We start from the raw sequence: 26,710 nt of genomic DNA on the forward strand, positions 1-26,710 counted from the left end.
TTCCTGCCCTCCTCCCTCCCCCTCAAACTCCTCTTCTCTGCCAATCTTCCCTCTGTCTTTATGACATCTGACCCTTATTCCCCACCACCCCCAAAGTGACAGGGCTAAGGGACCACAGACTGAAACCTCGGAAGCCAGGAGCTGAAATAAATCTTTTCTCCTTTAAATTGATTTTCTCAGGTATTTTGTCACAGCAACAGGAAGCTGACTAACACAGTGAGGAATCGACTGATCTTGAACTGAACACATTCAGAAAAAAAAATCACATCTGGGGGGCTGGGGAGATAGTTCAGTCGGTAGAGTGCTTGCCTTGTAAGCACAAGGCCCTGGGTTCGATCCCCAGCACCCCCCCAAAAAAAATCACATCTGTACTAAACAGGTACAGGCTTCTTGTTTGGCCATTATTCTCTCAACAATAGAGTATAACAACGATATGCACAGCATTTCCATTGTATTAAGTGTTGTAAGTTATTAAGGCAGGATTTAAAATATGCAGAGGATGTGGGTTGGTTCTGTGCCAATGCTAAGCCATCTTAGGGACTCGGGCATCCATGGGCTTTGGTGTCTGCCTGGGGTCCCCCATGAGTACTGAGGGACAACTGTCCTATGGGGAAGAGTTGAATGCTGACATCGTACCTGGCTGGTGAAGGCCATGAGAACAGCAAAACTGGACAGGTGCGTGGAATTGCAGATGGTGTGACTTTGGTTCACGTGTGCGAGGAGACAGCCATCCCTGGACCAGTGGCCACCCTCCTCTGTGACCTTCCAGTAGACACAGAAAGTCTTTTTGCTGCTGGGGTTCATCTGAAAGCAGAATAAGCTCATTGTCTTCCTCCTCGGGAGGGGTGAGTCTCGGTGTCCGTCCAGGCCAGGGTGCCACGTGAAGGCTCATGGGTTAGGAGCCACTCAGGTGACGTCTATTTAGAAATCACCTTTAACTGACACCTGGTAATTATACATATTTGTGGGGTCCACTGTGCTCTTTTTGTGGTAGTGGGGTCGAACATAGGGGCTCTATCCCTGAACTACGTCTCCAGCCTTTAAAAACATTTCATTTGAGACAGGATTTTGTTCGATTGCCCAGGTTGACCTCAAATTTGCAATCCTCCTGCTCCAGCCTCCTGAGTAGCTGAGATTACAGACATGGGTCACTGCACCTGACCATGCTGTACTTTTTGGGTCTATCTATCTATCTATGTATATATACACACACACATACATATATACACACATATACATACATATGTATAATATATACATATATTTAAGGATATGTATTATACATAGAATAATATATATCTCTATATACATATCATTATATAAACATAATATATGCATATATATTTGTATATTAAATATACATTTATATGTATATTATATATATATATATATATATCTCCTCAAATATATATCATTTCTTTTCAGTGAGTGTATTAAAAGTCTTGGCTTCCAGCTATTTTGAAATATAGAATTTATTACTGTTATCCTTATTAACCAAACTCACCCTCTTATGTAATAAAATGCCAGAACTTACTTCCTTCTGTAACTGCAACTCTGGGCCATGACTGACCTCCCCCACCCTCTCGTCGTGCATGTGTGGATCCTGCCAACCTCAGGTGGAAAAGAGTCAGAAAAACTTGGCATTTGTAATGAACCTGCCCCAAGTTTTTTCCCTTAGCGTTCCCTAAACGACACACCCGCTCCTTCCCCGGCATTCCCACTGGATTGAGTGTTGTAAGTCACTGAGAGATGATGGGCACCCGGCTCGGCGAACGCCACACTGTTGTGCAGAGGCCCGGGGGCATCCTGGCACCCAGGCCCCCAGACGCGAAGGCGGGGCTGTGCAGGCCTGCGGTTGCAGTTCAGGCCTGCTGTATTTCAGTGACCCACAACTGCCCTTGGGGCTACCATACTGGACAGGGAGACTCTGCAGCTGCTGGGCGGGGGCTGCATGCGAGTTGGTTTAGGTTCAGAACAACTGACCGGGGCAGTTGCAGCTTCCACCCACCTTCAAGTGCTGGAAGGTCAGGGCGACAGACTGGGAGAGGGACGCGGTCCTCCTGGGTGCCACCGCAGCACTCACTACCTGGGAGTTCAGGTACAAGGGATCCTTCTCGTCCGCCTCTTCAAAAAAGGTCGCATTGAGGATGTTTCCCAGAGAAGCGTAGGAGATAAAAGCCACTGCGCTGGGACCTGAGCAACGGAAGTGGAGTCTTTAGGGGGACAGTGTGGGCTGGGGACATGCCCAGTGTGGAGTGTGTGCTTAGTATGCAAGGCCCTGGGTTCAATCTGCACCACCATAAAAAACAATTTGGGGGTGTTCCATACCCATTGACCTTTTGCCATTCTCTGAGTATCCCAGGCATGTTGCTGCCTCAGGGCCTTTGTACTGGCTCTGTCTGCCACCTTAAATGCTCTTCCCCCAGAGAATGGCATGGTTGGTTCCTGGTATTCTTCAGGTTTCAGCTCAAACATCACCTAATCAAGGCTTTCGTGGATCACCTACAAAACAGTTCCTCCCCACGGTCACTCTTATCCTTTATTGTTCCTAAAAGCACCCAACAAATCATGTCCCTTTACGTAAGTAGTGGACTGTCTCCCTTAACTACACCTTGAGCACCCAGGTTGTGCGTGTGTGTACTAGAACCTAACCCAGCAAGCGGTGGAGATGATCAGCACACGTCTGTTGAATTCAATGAGCACCTACTGTCGGTCTGTTTTGTGTTGCTATAACAGAGGATGAGAGACTGGGTGATTTATAAAGAAAAGAAATTTGTTTGGCTTGCAGTTCTGGAGGTTGGGAAGTCCAAGGGCATGATGTCAACACCCACACGGCATCTGATGAGGGTCTTCTTGGTGCCTCATCCCATGCTAGGCAAGAGAATGCCTTCAAGAGGTGGAGCTTGCACACTCAGCTCTCTCTTCCTCTTCTTAAAAAGCCACTAATCCCACGACGGGGCCTCATCCTTCTGACCTCATCCAGTCCTTCCCAAAGGCCTGCCTCCAAATACCAACATGGGAATCTGGGGATTTACTTTCCAACACAGAACTTTGGGGTATGCATGCAAACCACAGCACCCACAGCTTCCTTGTGATACAGGGCTGTGGGGTGGGTCAGGGTGGCCTGCATTAGTTACAGGTATTAAGCCATTGATAGCTCCTGTTGGGTCTGAGTGTATTCCCCAAAATTCATGTGCTGGAAATTTAATCCTCCATGCAGCGGTGTTGTGGGGTGGGCTTTCGCGAGGTGGTGTTTGGGTCACAAGGGCTCTGCCTGCTTGAATGTGTGAGGGACACCGTAAAGCGCTTGTTAGAAGGGTGTGGTCTTCTCTCACCCCTCCTCTTCCACGATGGAACCATGTAGCCGGAGGGCCCCCACCTGCTGCCTGTTCATTGATCTTAGACGTCCGGCCTTCAGAACCGTGAGACGCGAATTCCTGTTCTTTACAAATTACCCAGGCTCAGGGATCCTGTTGGCGGCACCCCAAATGGATGAAGCCAGACCCAATTTATTAGGCCGTGGCCATCATAATTAAATGTGAGTAGAGGGAAAATATTCTTGCCAAATCTGGAAGTTATGCTAATGCAATCCAGTTTTTGTTTTTTCTTGAACACTCAGAAAGTCTGATGTCCCTGGGACAGTGAGTAGCGAGCCACTGCTTTCTGTGTAAGCTGTAGAAGCTGCTGTGGGGACCCCGGCCCACAAGTGGGTTCTACGGCAGGCAGCTGAGCCTTTGCCGTGGAGCCTTCCCAGAGTGAAGGTGTGTGGCCGCAGACACGGTGGCCGGAGGGGCCTGTTACCACCCAAGAGCAGACTTCAAGCAACGGTGGACCAGAGCAGGGGGTCAACTCCTCTGCCCCAGCTCTCCCACCCCCACCAGTAGCCTGATCACTCAAATACCCTGACAGGTTGCCTTTGCTTAGCTCTCACTTCTCTCTTACCTACGCCACGGTGCCTAGATATTTGGTCAAACACCCATCTGGATATTGCTGCAGAGATTTTTTAAGATGAGATTCACATTGAGACTGAGTAGAAGCAGATTTCCCTCCGTGAAATGTGGGCGGACCTCATCTAATCAGTTGAAGGCTTTGGGAGAAAACAGACGGAGGACTGCAAGCAAGGGGGAATTCTGCCTCCTGACTATCTTTGGATCCAGCTGCAACGTTAGCTCTTCCTGGGTCTCCAACTGGCCTGCCCACTCTGCTGATTTTCCACTGACCGGCCTCTGTCATCATGGGAACCAGTGCTTTAAAGTCTCTTCTCTGCAACACCCATGCACATCCCTGGTTGGTTGGGTTTCTCTGGAGATTCCTGACTAACACACCCACTGGTGTTTTCTGGTATCATTTTCCAAATAGACCCCCTGCGTTTGTTCACACAGGGTCTGCTTCTGGGTGAATGCAAACCAAGACACAGGAAGGATTCACCCCCACCCCCCAAATGGCAAAGAAGTCTTTCCCATGCTGCAGAACAGAGAGGGTCCAGTCGGGGAAGATGACTTTTTATATTTTTGAAAGGAAAAATAAAACTGGACTGACCAGGCCCTCCATCGGGGAGGGGCCTGCCGGACACCCTTCCCACGACCCGCCCAGGCCCTGCTCTGAAGGGCCCTGACTGGCCTCACCTGTACCCGGTGGTCGTCCCTGGATAACGTCCTTGCAGTGGATGTCCACGGAGTTCATCTGGGAGTGTAAGCGGAAGACCTTTCTTTCTTCCGAGCAATTGTCTGAAACCACTCGAGTTTCAACAGCTGGTGAGGGAGCAAGCGTCAAGTTCACTGATGTTATAAGAAGCTTTAAAAGTTGCCGTGGGCTGGGGTGTCCGTCAGTGGTAGGGCGTTTGCTGAGCATGCACGGGATCCTGGGTTGGATCCCAGCGCGCCCAAAATATTACTTTCAAGTCAAAATTATAGGCTCAGCACCAACAAATAAGTTACTTTTAAGTCAAAACAATAAACCCGGGATTGGAGACCATTGTCTATTGTTCTTTCTTATTTTCAGTACTGGGTATTGAACCCAAGGGCACTCTACCACTGAGCTACTCCCCAGTCCTTTTTTATTTTGTGACAGGTCTTGCTAATTTGCTAAGGCTGGCCTTGAGCTTACAATCCTCGTGCCTCAGCCTCCCGAGTCGCTGGGATTACAGGCATGAGCCACTGCACCTGGTTTAATTCTTTTTTTTTTTTTTTTGTACCAGGGATTGAACCCAGGTGTGCTTAACCACTGAGTCACATCTCCAGCCTTTTTAAAATATTTTTTTTAAGAGACAGGGTCTCGCTAAGTTGCTTAGGGTTTCGCTAAGTTGCTTAGGGTTTCGCTAAGTTGCTTAGGGTCTTGCTAAGTTGCTGAGGCTGGCTTTGAACTTGGGATCCTCCTGCCTCAGCCTCCCTAGCCACTGGGATTTCAGTATCTTTGTAAAGCAGCTTTCTAGAGGTGTAATTGTGGCCCAATAAGCTGCACACATCCAAGCACACAAGTTGTTGATTTCTACACCTGTGAAGCCACCACACGATCATGGTGATGAGCACATTTCCATCCCTGCCATCCGTTTCCCCAAATGTCCTCCTGTCTTTTTGTCACCCTTTCTCAGCCTTCTTTCTCTCTCTGCAGACTAGTCTGCATTTCCTAGCAGGACGCGTGCAGTGCAGTTTTTAATGACTCCACTCAGACCCCGCTGGTGAGTCGGTCCAGAGTGTTCCACTCCTTATTGTCTTACCCACAGTACTGTTTTGGACTTTCTGGATTTTTTGACCCGGGGCTCTCAAGGCAGCTTCTAGAACTTTCGATTCCACATTCTGGAGGATAGAGGAGGCTGTGGATGCGACTTCTTGCTTGCCTCCAGTTCCCCAGAGAGTCTGATTGGTGAGAAGTGACTTGAAGGTATTGACAATCTGTTGCAGCTTTGAAGACAGAAATAATTTTTAGAAAATGGTAGATCTCATATCCAGGAGGAGAGTGGAAAGCAGGCTCTGGAGCCAGAGGACCCAGGTTCAAATCCTGACAGCACCATTCAGTCCTGCTGTGTGACCTTAGGCAAGTCTCCCAATCCTGTGCCCAAGACAGACACAGGACCTTATAGAGGTTGTTTTTGGTTGTTGTTGTTGTTGTTGTCTGTGTATTTTAGATTAAGTGAGTTATGAGGTGCTTCTGTGCTTTCAGAATAGTGTTTTTGCCTGGTAAACACCATATAAAGGTTAGGGATCTCTGTAGTGGTAAGTTTGTTAGAAACAGAGCCAAGCTGACACCAACTCCATGGAAATCTAGAACTTAAAAAAACCTCTTTTCTTCATAAAATTAACCTGTCTCAGGCATTTTATTATAGTAATGAAAAAATTAATACAGATGGCTGGCGGTGAATCTGCTCCTTCCCCTGACATGGAGACCTTTGCCAGGGGTTAAAAAAACTTTTGGTTGTTATGAGGGGAGGTTACTGCTGGCATCTCGTGAGCAGAGGCCAGGGATGCCGCCCAACACCTTACGAAACCCAGGGGCGCTGCCCACTAGTGGGCCTGACCCAGTCCCCAGTGCCAGTAGCACCAAAGCTGAGACACCCTGAATCAGAGTCACAGCTCAGGAGCACTCTGACTGGCCCTTCCAAACCAAGGGCCGTGTCTGCAGTGGCGCTGTGACTGGACAGCTTGAACGCTCGCTCTGAGGATTCTGTGGTAGCGGCTTGGTTCCCCACGTGGCAATGTTGGGAGATGCTGGGGACCTTTAAGAGGTGGGGTCTAGAGGGAGGTCCTTCAGTCACTGAGGGCAGTGCCCTCAGAAGGGGATTAGGGTCGTTCTTGTGAGAATGAACTCTGATAGGAGAAAGCTTGACCTCTGAATTGCTCTCTGGCTTCCTGTTTGGGATTGTGACTCCCCCCCAACACACTCTCTCTCTCTGTCTCTCTCTCTCTCTCTCACACACACACACATTGTGACACCAGCCATCATGAGGTCTTCACTGGAGCCAAGCTGACACCAAGTCCATGGACATCTAGAACTAAAAACCTCTTTTCTTCATAAAATTAACCTATCTCAGGTATTTTATTATAGTAATGAAAAAATTAATACAGATGGCTAGCCAAGAAATGTGCTGGGGGAAAAAGGAAGGGCCAAAGTGAAAATTTAAAAATTGCAACAGAAGTGATTTGAAAGACAATTAAAAAAAATGTTGAATGCCTCTCCCTGTATCTTTGTAGTCAAAATATGGTCCTTGGAGGAGCAGCATCACCTGGAAGCCTGTTAGGAATGCAGAATCTCAAACCCCAGCCCAGGTACACTAAATCCAAACCTGGCTTTACCAAGTTCTCTAGGGGATTCCTCAGTGCATTAAGGACCAGATGGTGAGTTCCATCAGTGTAGGGACTTTTCTTGCTTACAGGTCTTTCTCAGTAAGTGGATAGAGATTGGCAAAGAGTAGCTGCTCAATAAATGCTCCTAGGATGAGTGGGTGCTCTTAAGAGAGAAATGCCATCACACCCACGCGTCACGAGCAGAGTGATATTTAAATAATCATGAAAGACAAATGCTGCACCATCTCACTGTGGAATCTAAAAACGTTGATCTAAACGTTTACTGCAATGTTGAAGTTGAGGTTAGAGTAGTGGTTACTAGAGGCAGGGTGGGGAGGGTGAAGGGATGGAGCAGGTTTGATCAATGGCACGGAGAGCTAGGAAGGAGTTCTGGTGCTCTGTGGTGAGGCAGAGTGGATATAGTTAATAACAACACACTGAAGAGAGGAATTTTAGTATCCATAAAAGAACGGTGAATTTACGGTGGTGCGTGTGCTAACTACCCTGCATGGATCCCTACCTGGTGTACCTGTGCATCAGACCATCAGTGCCTCACTGCATCTCATAGACACCTACACAAGTTATGTGTCAATCAAAGAATGAAATAAAAAGAAAGGGTTGGAGGAACTCTCAGAATTGAGGTTCAAATAAATCTTTTTAACATTTTTCTCTTTTTGTTCAATGAGTCTTCAAGAAAATTCAGTTTTTTTTTTTTCCCTTCTGGAAACAGGGTCTCACCAAGTTCCTGAGGCTGGCTTTGAAATTGCCATCCCCCTACCTCAGCCTCCCACGTGGCTGGAATTACAGATGTGCACCTGCTCCGAGCCGAGTTTTCTAGGTGAGGAGTGGCCTCCCATTTCTCGCCTGACACATAAAATGCATCCTTCTCCTTTAAACGGAGGCAAAAGTCTTCTTGGCTTCAATCACTTGCAACAAGTAGGGGCTGAATTATTTCCCCTTCATAAATACTACTGGAGTTCTAATCCAACTAGATGACGTTTTTATTTGGAAAAGCATTTTTAAGTGAAATTTGCATAACCTAAAATCCATCACTTTAAGGTGAACATGTCAGTGGTGTGGACACTCAGGATGTGCAGCTCTCTCTCTCCACAGTTCCAAAATGTTTTCATCACCCCCAAATGAGTCTCCATACCCAGTGTTCCCTACTTTCCCTCCTCCAGTCCTGGGCAACCATCCATCCTCCTTCTGTCCCTGTGGATTTGCTTGTTCTGGACATTTCTAATCTTTTGTTTTTTTTGGGATGAGGTCTCGCTATGTGGCCCAGGCTGGACCTGGACTCCTGGGCTCAGGTGGTCCTCCTACCTTGGCCTCCAGAGTAGCTGGGACTACAGGCATGAGCCACAGCACATGGCTGGACATTTCATGTAAATGGAGTCATCCAATATGCAACCTTTTGCATCTGGCTTCTTTCTAGCTTTGGTTGGGGAGAAGTGCTCTACCTTGGAGCTACACCCCCAGCCCTGGATCCCGGGTCTTTACTGAGCACAACGTTTAAAGTTTCTTCCACCGTGCAAGCATGCATCAGGCCTTGTTTCTCCATGGTGTATACTATTCCCCTGTCTGGATAGCTCACATTTTGTGTATCCATTTATTCCCTGATGGACCTTTAGGTTGTTACTCCGTTTTGGCTATCGTGGGCAGGGCTGCTGTGAACAGAATGTGAGTCCCAGTTCTCTTGGGTATATGCCCCGGGGTAGAACTGTCAGAGGGCGTGGCAAGTCTATGTTTAGCTTTTTTAAGGAACTCGATGATGCAGTTTTGTAACACAATGTTCCTGTGATTATCTGATTACTGATGTGCTCACTACTTCAAGGGGTACTCTTTGAGCTCCTAATGGAAGCATGGTATTGTTTCTGCCCACAGTTGGGGGGGTGATGATGCAGTGTGATCACACATCCTGTGACCGTCACTGGTCTGGTGGAGACAGCAGGGGCAGCATGGGCGTAATGTGCAGTCTGGTCACGCTGCACTAAGTACTTTGCGTACATTATTTCTTTTGATCTTCCCAAACACTGGGGGAGGTGGGTGCCGTTATCAACTCATTTCACAGGTGAGTAAATCAATGAGAAGGCAATGGTTGATTTTGCGTGTCAACTTGACTGGGCCCTGGGGTGCCCAGGTATTTGGTCAAGCACTCTTCTGGATGTCTTTGTGGGCATGTTTCTGGATTGAATTAACATCTGAATTTCTAGATGGAGCAAAGCAGATGACCTTTCTGAATCCCATGTGTAAAAAGTTAAATTACTGTCTGACTAAGAAATTCTGCCCCTAGGTAGAGACTCAAGAGAACTGAAATCGGGGATGCTTATAAATACTTGTTCGTAGGAGCACGAGTTCACAATAGTCAAATTGTGAGACAAACTTAAAGATGCATCAGCAAATGAAGGCATAAGCAAATGGGGGGCCTCATCCAATCACTGGGGGCCTGAATGGAGCCAAAAGGTGAGTAGGAGAGAATGTCCTCCTACCCAACGGCCTTGACCTGGGATGTCGTTTTACGCCATGGACTCAAGTGGGAAGAGTCGCTCTTCTGAAGACAGCCTGACCATCCTTGAACTAGAAAAATATCCATCTGCTTTCCTGGTGTCCAACTTGCAGCTGCAGATCTCCTGACTGACAGACTCCAATAATCATGTGAACCAGTTCTTGATAATGAACTGCTAGCTCTCTAAGTATCTACTCCCTATCACCTATCTATATCTTGCTGTCTTATAATAGTATTGTAAACTAATACTATGTAATATGAAAACATTATATATGTAATTGTATGTAATATTATATTATATAATTATATATAATGCATAATTAAATCATATATAATTAGTAATGGATAGCAGTACTATTCTGAGAATATAATTATAATATATAGTATAATGAAATAATATATAATAGTACTTTGTCCTGTGAGAATATTATATAATACATAATAAAATATGGTGCAGTATAATAGGTCATTACATAATGCACTATTATGACCAGGTAACATCACATGATCATACATAATATAAGCATCCTGCCCTAACCCCTCTCCACATGCTAACTGTGGGCTTTGTGGATATCAGTCCCCTGATTTTTATAACCTGGCTAGTTTCCAAGGTTGGCCTTCACTCACCTCTGTGTGGCCCTTGGCTGGCTTTGAGGAGGTGGTCCCTGCAAAGGACACAGAGAGGTGTTACTGGAGGAAGGAAGAGTGAGGGGTGGGCTGGCGGCTCTGCCTCTGCAGCTCTGGGTTCACACTCAGGCTCACTGACAAGTCTGCTTGCTTATTTGGGGCTCACAGTCAGAGTGATGTTTAACTGGGTGATTTTGTGCCCCAGGGGACATTGGTGAAGTTTGAGGACGTTCTGGGGGTCACAACCTGGGTGGATAGTACTGGACTCTAGTGGGCGGGGCCAGGATGCCGCTCAACATCCTACAGCCTCAAGGCGGCCCCGGGCAGGAAGAGCCATCAGAGCCGGACGCCACATGGCTTCCACAGAGGAAGCCGAAGCACAGGCGCCATGTTGTTCAGTTCACTTTTGTCTGGAAGTTATAACTGAAATGGTCAAGGAAGTGGAAAATTAGAAGCCTCAGATTTTTAAAGTCATCTTGGCTGAGAATGATATTGATGTGACAAGAAAGTTCTTTGCCCTTTTTAGCAAAGAGACTCAGCTGAAAGCCAAGACACAGAATAAATGCAGATTTAGAGCATCCAGTGTGGACTCTCAGCTACGGATGAAGACCTTGGCCTGCCATCTGTACCTGGTGAAGGCGAGCACCTCTGTCCTACAAAGATGGGGCTGGCAAGGTGACCTACCTGTTACCATGGGGCTGAGGTGAGATCTGTGGTTTTCAGCAGAGTCTATTTACTAACAAGGGTGAAGGGCTTCCCTGCAATATCGATGGCTTTGTCTGAAGACTTCAAGATCGCTGACTTACCACCTAATGGGTGTTTGTTCTAGGAAACCATATTCATTGAGAAAAATGTGACTGCCTTTCCCAAGAATGCAAAGTCTTGTGCTTACCAGCCCTACTGGATTTAGGCATATAAACTTTCCCCATCTAGGTGGCTTCCATGGGAAGAGTTATGCTTATAGAATACGGAACCTGGGCACAGATCCAAGGGTGGGCACATGACTTAAACTGGAACAATTTGCCCATTTTCAGAGAATCTGCAAGTGGGTTCGAGAGAGAGTTCATTAGTCTCTCTTGGCTTGGAGCAATAAGCCGGGTAAGACTTGGAGCTGTGGATGGTCGTATTTTCTGTGCTGTGGTGTAGGAAGCAGAGCCAGCCTTCCAGGAAAGAGAAGAAAGGAACAGACACAAGAAGATGCATCTGAGGGTAGGGGGAGCATGCTGCTGGTGTGGAGTCACCAGCTCCAGTTCATTGCACGATTCCAGCTGCACTCTTGTCCTGGAGTCCCTTGCACGCCCACACGTTTATATAAACCCATATTTTCTGCACATGTTAGCCTGAGTTAGTTTCTCTTCCTTGCAGGTCAAAGAATTCTGTCTCAGTCACTGCCATCCATTCCCCCATCTCCAAACTAACCTAGCCCTCCTGACTCCACTATTCCCCTGAACTTGAACTCCCTCCTTCTCTTTGTTCTGTTCTTTCCATCTCTTTCCAGGAAATAGAAACATTTTCCCGTCCCACAACAAGAAAATCTTTTTTTCCTGCAGTGTTAGGCTCATTGAGAAATGAGGAAGGGCGACGAGAGGACAAGAATTGGCTTACTGTGACAAGTGTTCTCATTGGAATTGTTGAATCGTGCATCTCCAGAGAGAAGCTCGTAGCCAGGCACACAGCGACAGTAAAAACTTCCTTCGATATTCTGACATTCAGCATTTAAGCCACAGTATATGCTAATGGGTGGTTTACATTCATCGATATCTGAAAGACAAAGGAAAAATATGGCCATTCATCCAATGAACATTGATTGAGCACCTACTATGTGCCAGAAGTTGTGCCTTTTCCCCCAGGCTCTGTCCTGGGTATCTGAGATAAATTAGTTGAGGTAGTGGTTATCTTTGTTCCTTTGTTGATTTCGCTTGAGTACTTTGAGAATTAGACATTGAGGCAAGGACTCAAGTGCAAGCACTTTATTTGGAAGTTGATCCCAGGGAACACTGAGAGGGAAGTGGTTAAAAGAGAAAGAAAAGGGAAGGCAGAAGATGGAAGGTATGTTATTTGGCAAATTTCCATAGTGGGCAACTGGGGCTCAGTTCCTTGGTGAACCTCTGGAAGGCGATGTAGAGCAAGCATGTCAGCGTTAGCTCACAGAAGGGGGAAGATGCTCCCAGGAAGCAGCCAGCTTTTCTGCCTTTCCTGAGTGGGGGCTGAGTGGCCTCCAGTATCCAGAAAAGACCTCATATTTGGTATGTGAAGGAATGGGGAATGTCAAGGTTACATGTGCTGGATACTGACCATGCCTGCTGTCGTAGACTGAAGTCCCAACCTTGGTACCTGTGAGTTTGATCTTGCCTGGAAATAGGGCCTTTAGGTTGTGGCTGGCACAGTGGTGTGTGACTGTAATCCCAGCAGCTTGGGAGGCTGAGGCAGGAGGATCATGAGTTCCAAGCCAGCCTCAGCAACTTAGGGAGGCACTAAGCAACTCAGTGAGACCCTGTCTCTAATAAAACATTAAAAAAGGGCTGGGGATGTGGCTCTGTGGTTAAGTGCCCCTGGGTTCAATCCCCAGTACCAAAAAAAAAAAAAAAAAAAAAAAAAAAGTCGAGGTTGTTAGGAGGGGTTCCAACATGACTGATGTCCTTCTAAGAAGAAAATGCCATGTGAAGACAGAGACACGCAGGGAGAAGGCCACGTCACGGCAGAAGAGGGACTGGAGTGAAGCAGCGACAAGCCCAGGAATTCCAAGGATGGGTGGCTGCCACCAGAAGACGAGAGACAGGGAGGATTCTTTCCCAGAACCTTCGGGGTGTAGCCCTGCGGATGCTTTGATTTCAGACTTCTCGTCTCCAGGACGGGAAGTTCTGTGGTTCCAAGCTACCTGGCTTGTGCTGCTTCCTTGTCTCAGTCCCAGGAAATGAACGCACCGTCCTTCATGTGGGAGGCTTGCCTCCCCTGAGACCATCGGGCCAAGTGAAAACATTCTGGAGGGAGGGAGAGAGAAAAAGGGATGGATGGCCAACAGGAGAGAGGGACAAAGAAAGAGGGAGAGAAAGATTGACTGAACATGTCAGAGAACAAGCTCTCTTGGAAGTGGCTCCCCTGTCTCAGTGGACATCGCTGGGCTGGAGATGATACTCCTGGCCATGTCCTTCCAGAGCGCCTGACTCACGGAATTATGAGAAAAACAAAATGGTGGATTGAAGAGTCATGGTTTTGGGGTATTTTAAAAATGCCCCAATAGGTAGCAAGAACAATCATATTTTCATGAGTGGAGACCCCAAAGGTCAAAGATTGCAAGCTATCTCGTTTTGTTCCTCCTGAAGATGTTTCTCAGAACTGTACTGTGTGGATGACCACCTTGGCAGGCTCGGAGGTGAAACAGAGGGATGGACAAGTCTGTTTTGTGCAATCCATGTGACATATTCCCGGCTGAGCCGGGGACTTTTCCTGGTTCCTAAGGCAGGCTGGGCTCCATGCATTAACAAAGTCTTAGAATCAGATGGAAGCATTCTAGTGCTTTGGATGGGGTTTTCTTTTCTCCTTCTGTGTCAGCTACATCTCTGTTTCTCCCAGGTCTACCATTGCTGGGTCTGGGTGGAAGAGAGCCCAGGTGCCTATAGGAGAACCCACTTAACACTGCCTCCATGGCGGGCTGGGTGGACATTTGGAAATGTGTTCCAGGACACCCAGGGCAGGAAACCAAAAGCAGAGTCCTGCAATGAACTTCTATCAGGGAGATGTGAGTTAGGGCTGGAAGCGGGCAAGTAAGAGAGGAAGGATTCATCTGGAGAGAGCCGTTGCCGTGCGGTGAGCGCCCCCCACTTACCACCCAAGAATGGAAGTGTGTGGGTGCGTTTCTCTTCTCCACTGGAGAGAGGAACAGAGGTTAAGGAGTCCACCACTTGCTACTTGCATTTTGTGGGGACCAAATTGATTGGCAGCTACTTCCCTCTGAAAAATCTAAAGAGTGAGCCACTGGCTTGTGACGGGGTCAGGAAGATGGATCTAGTGCACGTGCCCATTCCCTAATCCATGGACTACAGGTAGGCGATGTTTCCCCAGAACTGGAGGCAAGTCGGGTGTGGAGATTGCAGGCACGTGGAGGGTACCTGGAAACTGGAGGGTTCCCAGGAGCCCCCCATGGTGAGGAAGGTGCGGGGAGGAATTTGCTGTTGTCAAGACGGTTGCAGGAGAGTGGATTTGGGAGGGAGGCCTGGTCTCCAAAGATCCCGCAAGGTTCACCTTGCAAGCGTCTGCTCTGTCTCAGGAACAGAGAAGTCAAGCCCCGACCAGAGCAGGAGTCAGGTGGAGACGCCTTCTCTCTCTCTCTCCCTCCAGGGTTTCTTTTTTATCAAGATTCTGGGGGTAAGTGCTAAGTGGGGGAAAGAGAAGGGAAGCCAGGGCCACTGGTTGTCCCTGACCACAGGCTTCTGCCCATGAGGGAACCAGGGAAGGGGAACAGCCCGCCGTCAATCCCCACCTGGAGCGCTTATAATCCCATGGGATGGAACGTTTCCATCACTGAATGGAGACTACAGTTCGCCTGCCGGTGACCTCAGAACTTTACATGAGACATGTTTCTGCTGGAGCTTTTATGGCCTCCTTGCCTCAGTATGTGTTCTCTCTCCTTCTTTTAAAAAAAATGACCCCATGCTTTTCACAAAGCGCGGACATGTTCACGATCCTCTTCAGTCCCTGACCACCCAAGTGAGGTCAGCATTGTTGCCCCAGGTTATAAGGGAGAAGATGGAGACCTAGCCAGATTCTGGAGGAGCTTGCCCTTTCTTTCTTTTTTTTCTTTTGGTACTGGCTGTTAAACCCAGGGTTACTCGGCCACTGAGCCACATCCTAGCCCTGCTTTGTATTTTATTTAGAGACAGGGTCTCACTGAGTTGCTTAGGTCCTCGATTTTGCCGAGGCTGACTTTGAACTCGTGATCCTCCTGCCTCGGCCTCCCAGGCCGCTGGGATGACAGGCGTGAGCTCACCCTCTCTGACCTTATCGAAGTGTTTCTTTCTGGGTGCAGGTTGGATGGCAGGTCTCGGCCTGGCACATTCCTGGGAATTCTCTCTCCCGCAGCCCTCATGATGCCTCCATGGACCCTTGTGCAAAATGCCCCTTTACCTTTACATATCTCCAGGGGGAATGTGAAAAATATCTTCTTAGATTCAGAAATAAATCCAGGGTTGCAGGTGCAGTGGGTGCTGTTGACACAGGAGCCGTGTAGCGGGCACCGAGGACACGGAACTGCGGGGAAAAGAGAGGGAGGTCAGACCTGGCCGTGGTCGTGCGGTTCCCGGGTCAGCAGAATCACGTTGTTACAGTGGCCGTTCTGCCATAGTGATCTCCAGGTTCAATGCAATTCCATCAAAATACCAACGGCGTTCTTTATGGAACTAGGAAAAAATCCAAAATTCCTGTTGTTGGGTAAACACTGATGAGTGCCTCAGGAAGCTCGCAGAGGGAAGGACTCTGAAGAAGGGGTAACAGGGGAAATGGGGAAGGGGAACTGGCCACTCCCCTTACCCCTAGAGGCTAAGGACCCAAACAGAGCAACCCAGTGTGAAGCAGAGGAATGCACTCACAAGACACCCAGTGTGAAGCAGAGGAATGCACTCACAAGACACCCGGTGTGAAGCAGAGGAATGCACTCACAAGACACCCGGTGTGAAGCAGAGGAATGCACTCACAAGACACCCGGAGAAACCCGCCTGGGCAGTGGGCCGGTCCCCTGTCCTAGGTATTCCTTTTCTTGCAGGCACGGAGCAGACAGACCTCTGTATTCCAACCTCCCACTGCTGGGGAGTAAGGGGTAAAGCGTTCCCAACCTCTCCCTTGAGTCCTCCAAGTTCTTTTCTTTTCTTTTTCTTTTTTTTTTTAAGTATTTTTTTAAGTTGTTGATGGACCTTCATTTTATTTATTTGTATGTGGTGCTGAGAATCAAACCCAGTGCCTCACACCTGCTAGGCAAGCGCTCTACCACTGAGCTAGAGCCCCAGTCCATCCAAGTTATTTCTTTGGAATGGGTTAAGAGTTTGCTTGGGGCATTGGCATTCCAGAACGGCCAAAGCAATCCTCAGCAAAAAGAGCAAGCCTGTAGCCATTTCATCTCCAGGTGTTAGTGCAGCTTCTATTTTTTAATCTTATTGTTGATTTCTAATTTCATTCCATTATTATCTGATAGAATACAAGATATTATCTTTAACCAAAAGAAAGAGGGAAAAAACTCAAGTTATTAAAATTAGTGTATGAAAAAGGAAATATCACCACAGACACTACTGGAATACAGCGGATAATCAGAAACTATTGAAAATTTATACTCCAATAAATTAGAAAATCTTGAAGATGTCAGAAAATTTCTAGAGACATATGACCTATCCAAATTGAACCAGGAGGACAGAAAATTTAAACAGATCAATTTCAAGTAATGAAATTGAAGATGCCATCCAAAGCCTACCAACAAAGAAAAGCCCAGGACCAGACAGATTCTCAGCTGGATTCTACCAGACCTTTAAAGAAGAACTAACACAAATCCTCCGCAAATTATTCCATGAAATAGAAAAGGAGGGGACCATTTCAAACTCATTCTATGAAGCTAATATCACCCTGATATCAATAAGAGACAAAAAGGCACATCAAGGAAAGAAAACTTCAGACCAATATCCCTGATGAACATAGATGCAAAGTTATTAATAAAATACTGGCAAATCACATAAAAAAAACCATTAAAAAGTATACCACAATTAAGTGGAGTTCATCCCAGGGATGCAAGGGTGGTTCAACATACAGAAATCAATAAATGTAATTCATCACATCAATAGACTTAAAGACACAAAACACTAGAAAAACTAGGGATAGGAAAAACATACCTCAATATTGTAAAAGCTATGTATGCTAAGCCCAAGGCCTACATCATTCTAAATGGAGAAAAATTGAAAGCATTCCCTCTAAAAACTGGAACAAGACAGGGATGACCTCTTTCACTACTTCTATTCAACATTGTCCTTGAAATACTAGCCAAAGCAATTAGACGGACCAAAGAAATTGAAGGGATATTAATAGGAAAAGAAGAACTCAAGCTATCACTATTTACTGATGACATGATTGTATATTTAGAAGACTCAAAAAACTCAAAAAAGAAGTCAGAAAACTTCTAGAACTCATAAATGAATTCAGAAAAGTAGCAGGATATAAAATCAGTACCCACAAATCAATTGCATTCCTATCCACCAATGATGAATCAGCTGAAAGAGAAATAAGGAAAACAATAGCCTTGAAAAAATAAAATACTTGGGACTCAATCTAATAAAAAAGGTGAAAGGTCTCTACAATGGAAACCACAGAACACTAAAGCAATTAGAAGATGGAAAGACCTCCCATGTTTGAGGACATGGGTGTCCCCAGCTCTAACCCTGATTTGCGCCCACCTGGTCAGTCTCTGAGCACTCACCTTTGGCAATCTGAGCCACAACTCCAGACAAGCTCAGCAGAAAGCAGAGTCCTGCAACAGAAGGGAGAGATATGAGAATATTGAGGAGAGAGTCCAGGAACTCCTCCAAAGGTTGTGTATCAGTTATGTATGGAGGGAAGACATATGTAGCTGGTGGCTGTGAAGTGAGACTTGAGTGAGACTTGGAGGAGGTGGGAATTATTATTTTTTCGAGTAAAATGCAACATACCTTGTGATGCAAACTCCCTTTCATCTTTTTTTTTTTTTTTTTTTTGCGGTGCTGGGGATTGAACCCAGGGCCTTGTACTTGCAAGGCAAGCACTCTACTGACTGAGCTATCTCCCCAGCCCCTCACTTTCATCTTGCTTGTGAATGAGTCAGTAAGATCTACCTTGATCATGGTTCTAGTTCATTGTATGTTGCTATTACAGAGTACCAAAGACTGGGTATTTATAGTGAGCAGAAATTTGACTCATGGTTCTAGAGGTTAGGAAGTCCAAGTGAGGTGCTGTATCTGGTCAGAGATTTCTTGTTGCATCAAAACATGCCAGAAGGCAGAAACAGAAGAAAGAGCGAGAGCAGGAATGAGGTGGGTTGGGGAGAGTTGCATGAGTTATTTTTTATAGGGAAACATCTCCTAAGATAATGAACCAATTCCCATGGTCAGGCCATTAAATCCATTTTTAATGGTCCCACCTCTCAAAACTGTTGCACTGGGGATTAAGTTTCCAACACATGAACTTCAGGGAACACATCCAAATCATCATACTCACTAATGTTTCCCATTATTTTATTTTGGTAACATACACACGACATAAAGTTCTCATCCTAACCTCTTCTAAATGGAATTCCATACAGCGGCCATCCTCACCAGCCATCTCCAAAACTCCTTTCGTCTTGTCGACTGAAGCTCTGCATCATGAAACACTAACCCTCAATTATGCATTAATATCTTGGGGTGGAATTGGTCTAAGTTCCCAGTCCTATCTCTATAATGCCCGGGACAGTTAATTTTAGTTAAAATGTCTTGGCTGGGTAAAAAGATACCTAGATAGCTGGTTGAGCTTTACTTCTGAGTGTGTCCGTGAGGTCCTTCTGGAAACTGGCATGAGTTGGTGCACTGAGTTGAGAGGACCCACCCTTTTTGAGGGCAGGTGCCATCCAACCGGCTGAGGGCTGGGATGGGACACAGAGGCAAAGGGAAGGTGAACTTACTCTCTCTCCTGGAGCTGGGACACAGAAGTTTGGATTCTGAGACTTTTGCCAGCAGCACCCTTTCCCATCCCCCAGCCTCTCAGGCCTTTGGTTTTGAACTGAGAGTCACACCATCAACCTCCCTGGTTCTGAGGCTTTTGGACTTGCACTGAGCCACACTGCTGGCATTCCTGGGTCTCCAGCTTGCAGATGGTCACTTCTCAGTCTCCATAATCATCTAAGCCAATTCCCTTCATAAATCCCTTCTCAAATCTGTCTATCTATCCATCCATCCATCTGTCCTCGTTCCTTTTGAAAGGTTTAGGGTAGAATTCATGTCCTTCCAGCTTCTAGAGGCCACCTGCATTCCTTGGTTCATGGCATCTTTCCCCAACTTGAAATCCAGATCTGAGTCTCAAAACCCAGTAAACAGTGACAATTTACTTGATCATTTTGGGTCAATCCAGACCAAATGCAGGGATTGGGAGAAAAGATCTATGGGCTGGCTGTGATCCTTCAAAAATTGGAAGAGTGATACCAAACCTGTTTGGACCTCCAAGAGTCTCTGATGGCCATTATACAAATCACCATGAAGTTAGTGGCTTAATGCAGCACAAACATATTCACTTACCCTTGTGGAGATGGGACGTCTACAATCAGTCTCCTGAGGCTAAAATCAAGAATGTTGGCAAGACTGGCTCCTTTTGCGAGCAGGAAGAATTCATCTGCTTGCTTTTTCTAGCCTCTAGAGGATGCCCACATTCCTTGACTTACAAGCCCTTACTCCACCTTTAAATTCACCACTGTGATCTCTTCTTTCCAGTTTCCTGCCTTCCCCTTGTAATGATGTTAGGCCCACATGGATAATTCAGGATGCTTTCCTTGCTGTAGTTTGGATCTTGAGTGTCCCAAGGCCCACCTGTTGAAGGCTGGCTTGTCAGCCTATGGTGTAATTGGGAAGCAGAGAAACCATTAAGAGGTGGAGCCTAGGGGGAGGAAGTTAGGTCATTGGGGGCGTACCCTTGAAGGGGATATTGGGATGCCATTCCTTTCTCTCTCTCTATGCTTCTTGGCTGCCCTGAGGTAAGCAGCTTCTTCCGCCATGTTCTCCCGCCATGATGCTGCCACAGGTCCAAAGTGATGAGGCCAAGTGACCATGGACTGAAACCTCTGAAACCATGAGCCAAATAAACCTTTCCCCCTTTAAGTTGTCAATCTCAGGTATGTCATCACAGTGACAGAAAACTGATCTCAAGACCCTTAACTTAACCAGCACCTGTGAAGACCCTTTACCATGTCAGGTGACATGTTCACAGGTTCCAGTGATTAGGACAGGCACCCGTTTGGGGGGCATTATTCATCCTCCTAGACTCTCCGCCTCCCCCCAAAGGTGCCAGGTCTAGTGTGTGATCAATTACTTTTTCAACTGCAACCTTGGAATGTTTTGAATACTCTGGTTCTCCCATTGAGTATATGCTCAGCTGGGCATTTGCTGTGGTTGGATCTTAAGTGTCCCCCAAAGACTCATGTGTTAAAAGTTCGGTCCCCAAAGGATGGCTCTATTGGGAGGTGCTAGAACCTTTAAGAGGAGGGGTCTGGGGGGAGGAAGTTAGGTGATTGGGAGCATGCCCTTGAAGGGGATGGTGGGACCCCAGCTCCTTCCTCCCTCTCTCTTCACCCGGCCCCATCTGGTGAGCACCTTTGATCCACCATGCTTTCCCTCCACAATGCCCTGCCTCTCCACAGGTTCAAAGCAATAAGGCCAAGAAACCCAGACTGAAATCTCTGAAACCATGAGCCAAATAAATCTGCCATCCATTTAAGTTATTTATATCAGGTAGTTTGTTTCTGACTAACACTATGAACATTTAATGGCCTGACCCTCCCATGTTTCCTTACAAACCCCCTGCCTCTTATTTTTGGGCAAGGATTAATGTTGCAGCAGATACATAAACCTCACACCTTCCCAAATGATAACTAGTTCACAGAGCCAGATGGTAAAATGAGGGTCTGAATAGAGTTTTCTAGCTCGTGGTCAACTCGTCTGGGTACCCTCATGTTTAAGATTAGGTTTTATTCCAGTTGCTAACCCCATACTTGCTAATCTGGGTGTGTGTCTTAAATTAGAGTTTCCAAAGGGTCATTTAGCAGAGCAGAACCCCAGAATTCTAAGAAATTAGAGACCACTCACTGACTCATTTTGTAGATGAGGAAACAGGTCCTCAGGGGTTATGACGAGGACTCTAATTGTGCAAGCTCGGTCAGGTTGTTTAACTTCTCTGTTTCCTTCTATGGTGACAGCAGAGCCGGCTCTGTGATTGTGGGGATGAGCTAAATTAGGGAATGTGTGGAGTGTGTTAAATGCCGTGTCTGGCAGAAAGCACCCCAGAAGCGCTGCTCCTGCTATCCTTTGAGTCGATGCCCATTCCACCACACACGCCTGTCCTGTCCTAGGGTGTGGGCAGAGAGTTCATGGATAACTGAAATTCACAAACAATCCATCTCAGAAATATCCAGGACTCTTCCTCCAGTTGCCAAAAAGCCAGGAAAAGTCTTGTTTGGAGCTCCTCTCGTATTCGATTCCACACAGACACACAGAACACCTTTCATATGTGAGACTTTCTGCTGGGGACTGCAAGGGTGAGGACATTTGCTTCCACGTAGTTTATATTATCTTGATAGACTTGATGGTCTATTGCCTGCCTCTGAAACTAAGTGGCTGTGACACCTTCAGCAATCCACAGAACTTCTCTGTGACATTTCCCGTCTGTAATGTGGGGACCCTGTGGGTTAATGAGTGGAAAGCAATCTTAGCCTGATGTCAGGCTTCTACAGGTGCTTTGAAATCAGATGACACTGTGGCTGTTGATATTGTTTGATCTAGAGCTGGAAGGATGGATGAAATTTCAAAGAGGTGGTCACTGAAGTCACAGAAACAAAAGATTCCTATAAGGAGAGGGAGTATAAAAAGGGAGGAGCCAGGCAGATTTCTGTGAGAGGAGCAGTATAGCGAAGATCTAGGGTCGGATGGCTTGGGTTTGAATCCTGTCTCTGTCATTTGAATCGTTCTCAGCTGTACGACCTCAGATAGATAACAACCTCTCTGTGTCAGAATCTTCTCACCTGTAAGACGGGATAATAGTGCCCACCTCCTTGGTCTATGGTGGGGATTAAATGGGATTATGTGGATGCTGCTCAACTCAGCCTGAGGTTACACCCTGATAAACCTGTCACAAGTTGGATATCCTAAGTTGATCCACCTAACTTAGTTCAGTACAGCTCAGCAGAGTCTCCCTTCAGTGAGCTCAGAACACGTCCTTGTGCCTTCGGTTGGGCAAAACCATCTCACATAAAACCTATTTATAATGAAGTGTTGGATATCTCACGCAGTATTCCAGCACTGCTCTCACAAGTGAACGACAGAACCACTGAACAGGTGCACCGTCCCGCCATCGCAAGGTTGGGACGCCTCATCTGTTGGGGCCCATCCGTACATGTTAGATGCATAGCGACTGCGCCAAAATGTTGGTCATGGTTATTAATGTTCTTGGCCCAGGAAAAGGAAAAAGGAGGAGGAGGGAAGGGCAACATGACAGGAAGGAAAAAGGATCAGGGCGGTGCTAGTCCATAGAAGCATTCAAGGCAGGGAGAACAGCAATTAGAACACAAAGCAGAAGAAGAAGGAGAGGAAAATCACACTGGACTGGACCTGCAGGAAGATGTTAGCGAGGGAGCGTCCACGGCATAGTTTGAATAGGGTGGGAACCACAAATGAAGGGAAAAAGGAGCGCATACTCAAAGCAGAGAAGAAGGGGAAGGAGAACCCCAGCTAATGGTTGACCCACGTAACCCCTTGCCGGGGAGGGTCACGGCAGGGCCCGCCGGGCTCACGTACCTGCCAGAAGGGCCCCTCGCGTTCTGTGGTGCAGGCAACACCCGCCAGCTCTGCAGGCTGCCTCCTGTGCCATTCAGTCAGTCACCGCTCCAGCCTCAGGAGGCTCATGAGAATGACATAGGGACCTTAGGTTGACTGACCGAGGAAGTTGGCAGTCTAACCGTGAACTTCTCTCCCTCTTTCATCATCCAACCCAAGTTCTGTTTTTTTTTTTTTTTTTTTTTGTGGTACTGGGGATTTGAACCCAGGGCCTTGTGATTGCTAGGCAAGCACTCTACCAACTGAGCTATATCCCCAGCCCGGACATGTGTTTATTTCTGAGCCCTTTTCTGTGCTTTTTGTCTTAAGGTTCCTTGGCAGTGGGTTTTCCTGGTTATTGTCAGTTGCTTTCAGGATGACAAGATCTGTTGACTCCAGCACAGAAATGCTCTTGGTTTACATCATAGTACTGAAGGTCAGGAAGGGCCTTTGGATTCAAAATAAATCTTAAACAATCTGTGGCTTTTGAGCGGAACAAGCCAAAACTTAGGGAATTTGTGTTGACAACTAAAGTTCCCAGAGAAGTCATTTGTACAATTCTTGGGATTCCGTCCCCACCCCACCAGGCAAATGATACTTGCCAGTTCTGACTGGAGTCTCAAAATCTGGCGGAGGGTGATAAATTTTTTTATTATTTGGGAGTAATCCAAACTAATTGAAGATTTGGGAGGAAAGGTCTCTCAATCTTTCCTACCTTCAGTATAAACCTACTAGCCAGGTTTGCTGGCCAATTACTGACCTGGAGTCCCAGCTACTGACCAGCTGAGATGGAGGCATTGCTTGAGTCTAGGAGTTCAAGGTCAGCCTGGGCAATGTCGTGAGACCGGTGTCAAAAAGAAAATTCACTGTGCTACCATCTGGGAATACAGCAGAGAATAAAATTGACTCCCTCTATTTTTAAACTTAAAAAATTAACACATATTACTTGTACATATATTTCCACAGAGTGTGCTTTGATCAAATCCAGTGTCCCCCCTCCCTCGTTCGTACCCTTCCTAATGGCTAGTACTCACTAGTCTGCCTTCAGGTTGACTTCCGTTTATTCTCCACCTGAGAGAGAACAAGTGGTACTTGTCTTCCTGCAGACACAGTCTTTCCTGTGCAGAGCCAAGAACTGGTGGGCAAGCCAGATCACTAAAGAAGTGTCATCCAGATAGAGCTGAACTTCCCGCTCCACGTTCAAAGCAAGAGGATGTTGCTTTGAACAGTCAACAATTCAAGATCCAAGAAAGAAACCTCTAACAAGCCAAGAAATCCATCACTCAAGAAATAGACAAGAAGCCATTATTAAAGTATCAAAAACATAAGGAATTTCATTCATAATGTGCACAGGAAAAGGTCTTCGAGTCATTCTTTCCTGTCTCCCATGTATGAGGCTGCTTCCTAAAGTCTTTTTTTTTTCTTTTCTCTTTGAGTTGTTTTGGAGAGGAGTTTGGGGAACATTTAAATCACTGGATTTTTGGGGGGCTGGTGCCGGAGATCAAACCCAGAGCTTTGAGTATGCCAGACAACAGTTCTACCACACAACTGCTGGATTTTTTAAAGCAGGTGTGGCATCTTTGTCTATTTTATGTTGCTATAACAGAGTGCTTGAGACTGGGTGGTTTATAAAGAATCAAGGTTTATCCGGTTTGTGGTTCTGGAGACTGGGAGGTCCACAGGGCTGAGTGGCCACATCTTGCTAGGGCCTTCTTGTTGTTGGGGACTCTACAGAATCCCAAGGTGGTGCATAGCCAGAGAGGCACATACGAGACAGGGCCACACTGGTTTTTATAACAGACCCACTCTTGAAATGATCCCTTAACCCATTAGTCTATAAATGGATTAATCCATTCACAAGGATAGCACCCTCATGATCTAATCACCTCTTAAAGGTCCCCCATCTGATCCCACCTCTCAGTACCTCACAATGGGGATTGCATTTCAAGGTGAGTTTTGGTGATCATGTTCAAACCATAGCACATGGAGATAGGATTGGCTTGTGCTCTGGGGGCGGGGTTTGTGAATGTTATGGATTGGAGGTGGCAGGAGTGGATATGAGGATCAAGTCTGGACAGGAATCCAGGAACCACTGCAATGCCCACCCTCTGTCTTCTCAACATTCCCGGCATCTCCACCATGCAGCCAGTTACCTACCGAAACGCGTCCCACTTTATCACTCCTGAAGGATTATGGAAAATAATATTCCTCCAAGACAACTCCCCAGGAAAAATGGAGGAAAAAGGGAAAGAAATGGCAAACATCAAACCTGGCCCAGAGCACCCTTTCCCAATAACAATGGGCGCTCAGGGGAAGAAGCAAACTTTCTTCCCTTCCCAGGCTCATCCCCAGCCTCTCCACCAAAAGCAAGTGTTCACCTCTCCCAACCCCAGTGCATCTTGAAAGAGGAGGCAAATGCTGAATGCTGGACCTTAAACTGTGACCTTCCTCCATCGCAAATTAGCACTCAAGGGAGGCACAGCAAATACTGAAACTGGGAAATGAGGGATCCCAGAGAAAGTAAAAGAGTGGGCAAGATTTGAGTACTCATCCCTCGCGATCTGGACTCCCCTCTCCCCAGATAATGACTTTCAACCTTTTTACAACTACTGTCCTAAGTTAAAGTTTAACCTGTACAATTACCCCTGACTGCCCAAACTGCACGTCCACAGTCTCCAGTGAAATTATAAAAACCCAGACTCCTCCTGTAACTTGGGACCAAATCCATACCCTGAACATGGACCCTTCCATGTCTGATCGATGGACTTTGCTGCAGAATGAAGGAAAGCTTGCTGATTTGAGGTTTGCCTCCGGTCTCCTGCTTCTGTCATTTGTGGTCCATGAGCTTATAACTCCCCTGCTTAAAAATCTCGGGGATGGAGGTGTAGCTCCATGGTAGAGCACCTGCCTAGCATATGCAAGGCCCTGCGTTCAGTCCCCTACACTGCAAACAAAGCAAAGCAAAGCAAAGCAAAATTCTTCTGAAGCTCTTTATTACACTTAGGATTAAAATGACATTTCTTTCTCTTTGCCATAGGAGCCCACATGATTTTTCCTCTTTTATATCTTCAACCTGATTGACTATGACTCTCCTGTTTTTCTGTGTATCAGCCAGAGTGGTCTCTTCTTGGTTCTTTAACACATCAGACTCCTACTGCAGGACCTTTGCACATGCCGTCCATGTTTCCAAGAATGCCTTCCACCTGTAGGGTCCCTCACTTTCCTTGACTTTTTCCTCTGTCCTGACCAAGGAATACAGAGCACCTTGATCCTGCTGCATGTTTTCCCCTGCAGGCTTGAACTCCCCCAGGCATTGATAAAAGTGCTCTCTCTGCTTCCTTTCCGCCACTTTCTCTGCTTTGGCCACACTGAATCTTAACATGCCAGGCATGCTCCTGCCTCTGGACCTTTCCAGTTGCTGCCCCGCTACCTACCCGCTTTCTCCCAGTACCTGCATGCCACCGCATCTCACTTTCTCAGTTCAAGTCATTGCTTAAATGCACCCGTTTCAGCAAGACCTTCCCTTATTGCCCTAAAATTTCTCCTTCTTTCTCCAAACCCAACCATCCATTTGCTCAGCTATTTCTATTCACTACACCCTCCACCTTCTACTATACGAAACTATTTACTTCTTTTGCTTACTGTCTGCAATGGTTAATTTGAATTGTCAACTTGATTGGATTAAGAGATGCAGATGATTATGAGGCCTCTGGGTGTGTCCATGAGGGTGTGTCTAGGAA

The 26,710-nt window shown here is 46.6% G+C and overlaps 1 protein-coding gene across 1 annotated transcript in view; it reads right to left on the minus strand.

Moving 5' to 3' along the window:
* The window catches only part of Adgre3 (adhesion G protein-coupled receptor E3), a 34,747-nt gene extending 11,622 nt beyond the window's left edge, over positions 1-23,125 (minus strand). Inside the window, 9 exon segments of the mRNA XM_047531161.1 lie at positions 637-804; positions 2,009-2,193; positions 4,626-4,751; positions 5,717-5,900; positions 10,414-10,451; positions 12,019-12,174; positions 15,538-15,660; positions 17,864-17,914; positions 22,953-23,125. Of these exon segments, the coding sequence (XP_047387117.1) occupies positions 637-804; positions 2,009-2,193; positions 4,626-4,751; positions 5,717-5,900; positions 10,414-10,451; positions 12,019-12,174; positions 15,538-15,660; positions 17,864-17,914; positions 22,953-23,025 (1,104 nt within the window). The 5' untranslated portion in view covers positions 23,026-23,125.
* Between the last annotated feature and the right edge of the window lie 3,585 nt (positions 23,126-26,710).

Source organism: Sciurus carolinensis, chromosome 17 (genome assembly GCF_902686445.1).
Source record: "Sciurus carolinensis chromosome 17, mSciCar1.2, whole genome shotgun sequence".
NCBI classification, from domain to species: domain Eukaryota; kingdom Metazoa; phylum Chordata; class Mammalia; order Rodentia; family Sciuridae; genus Sciurus; species Sciurus carolinensis.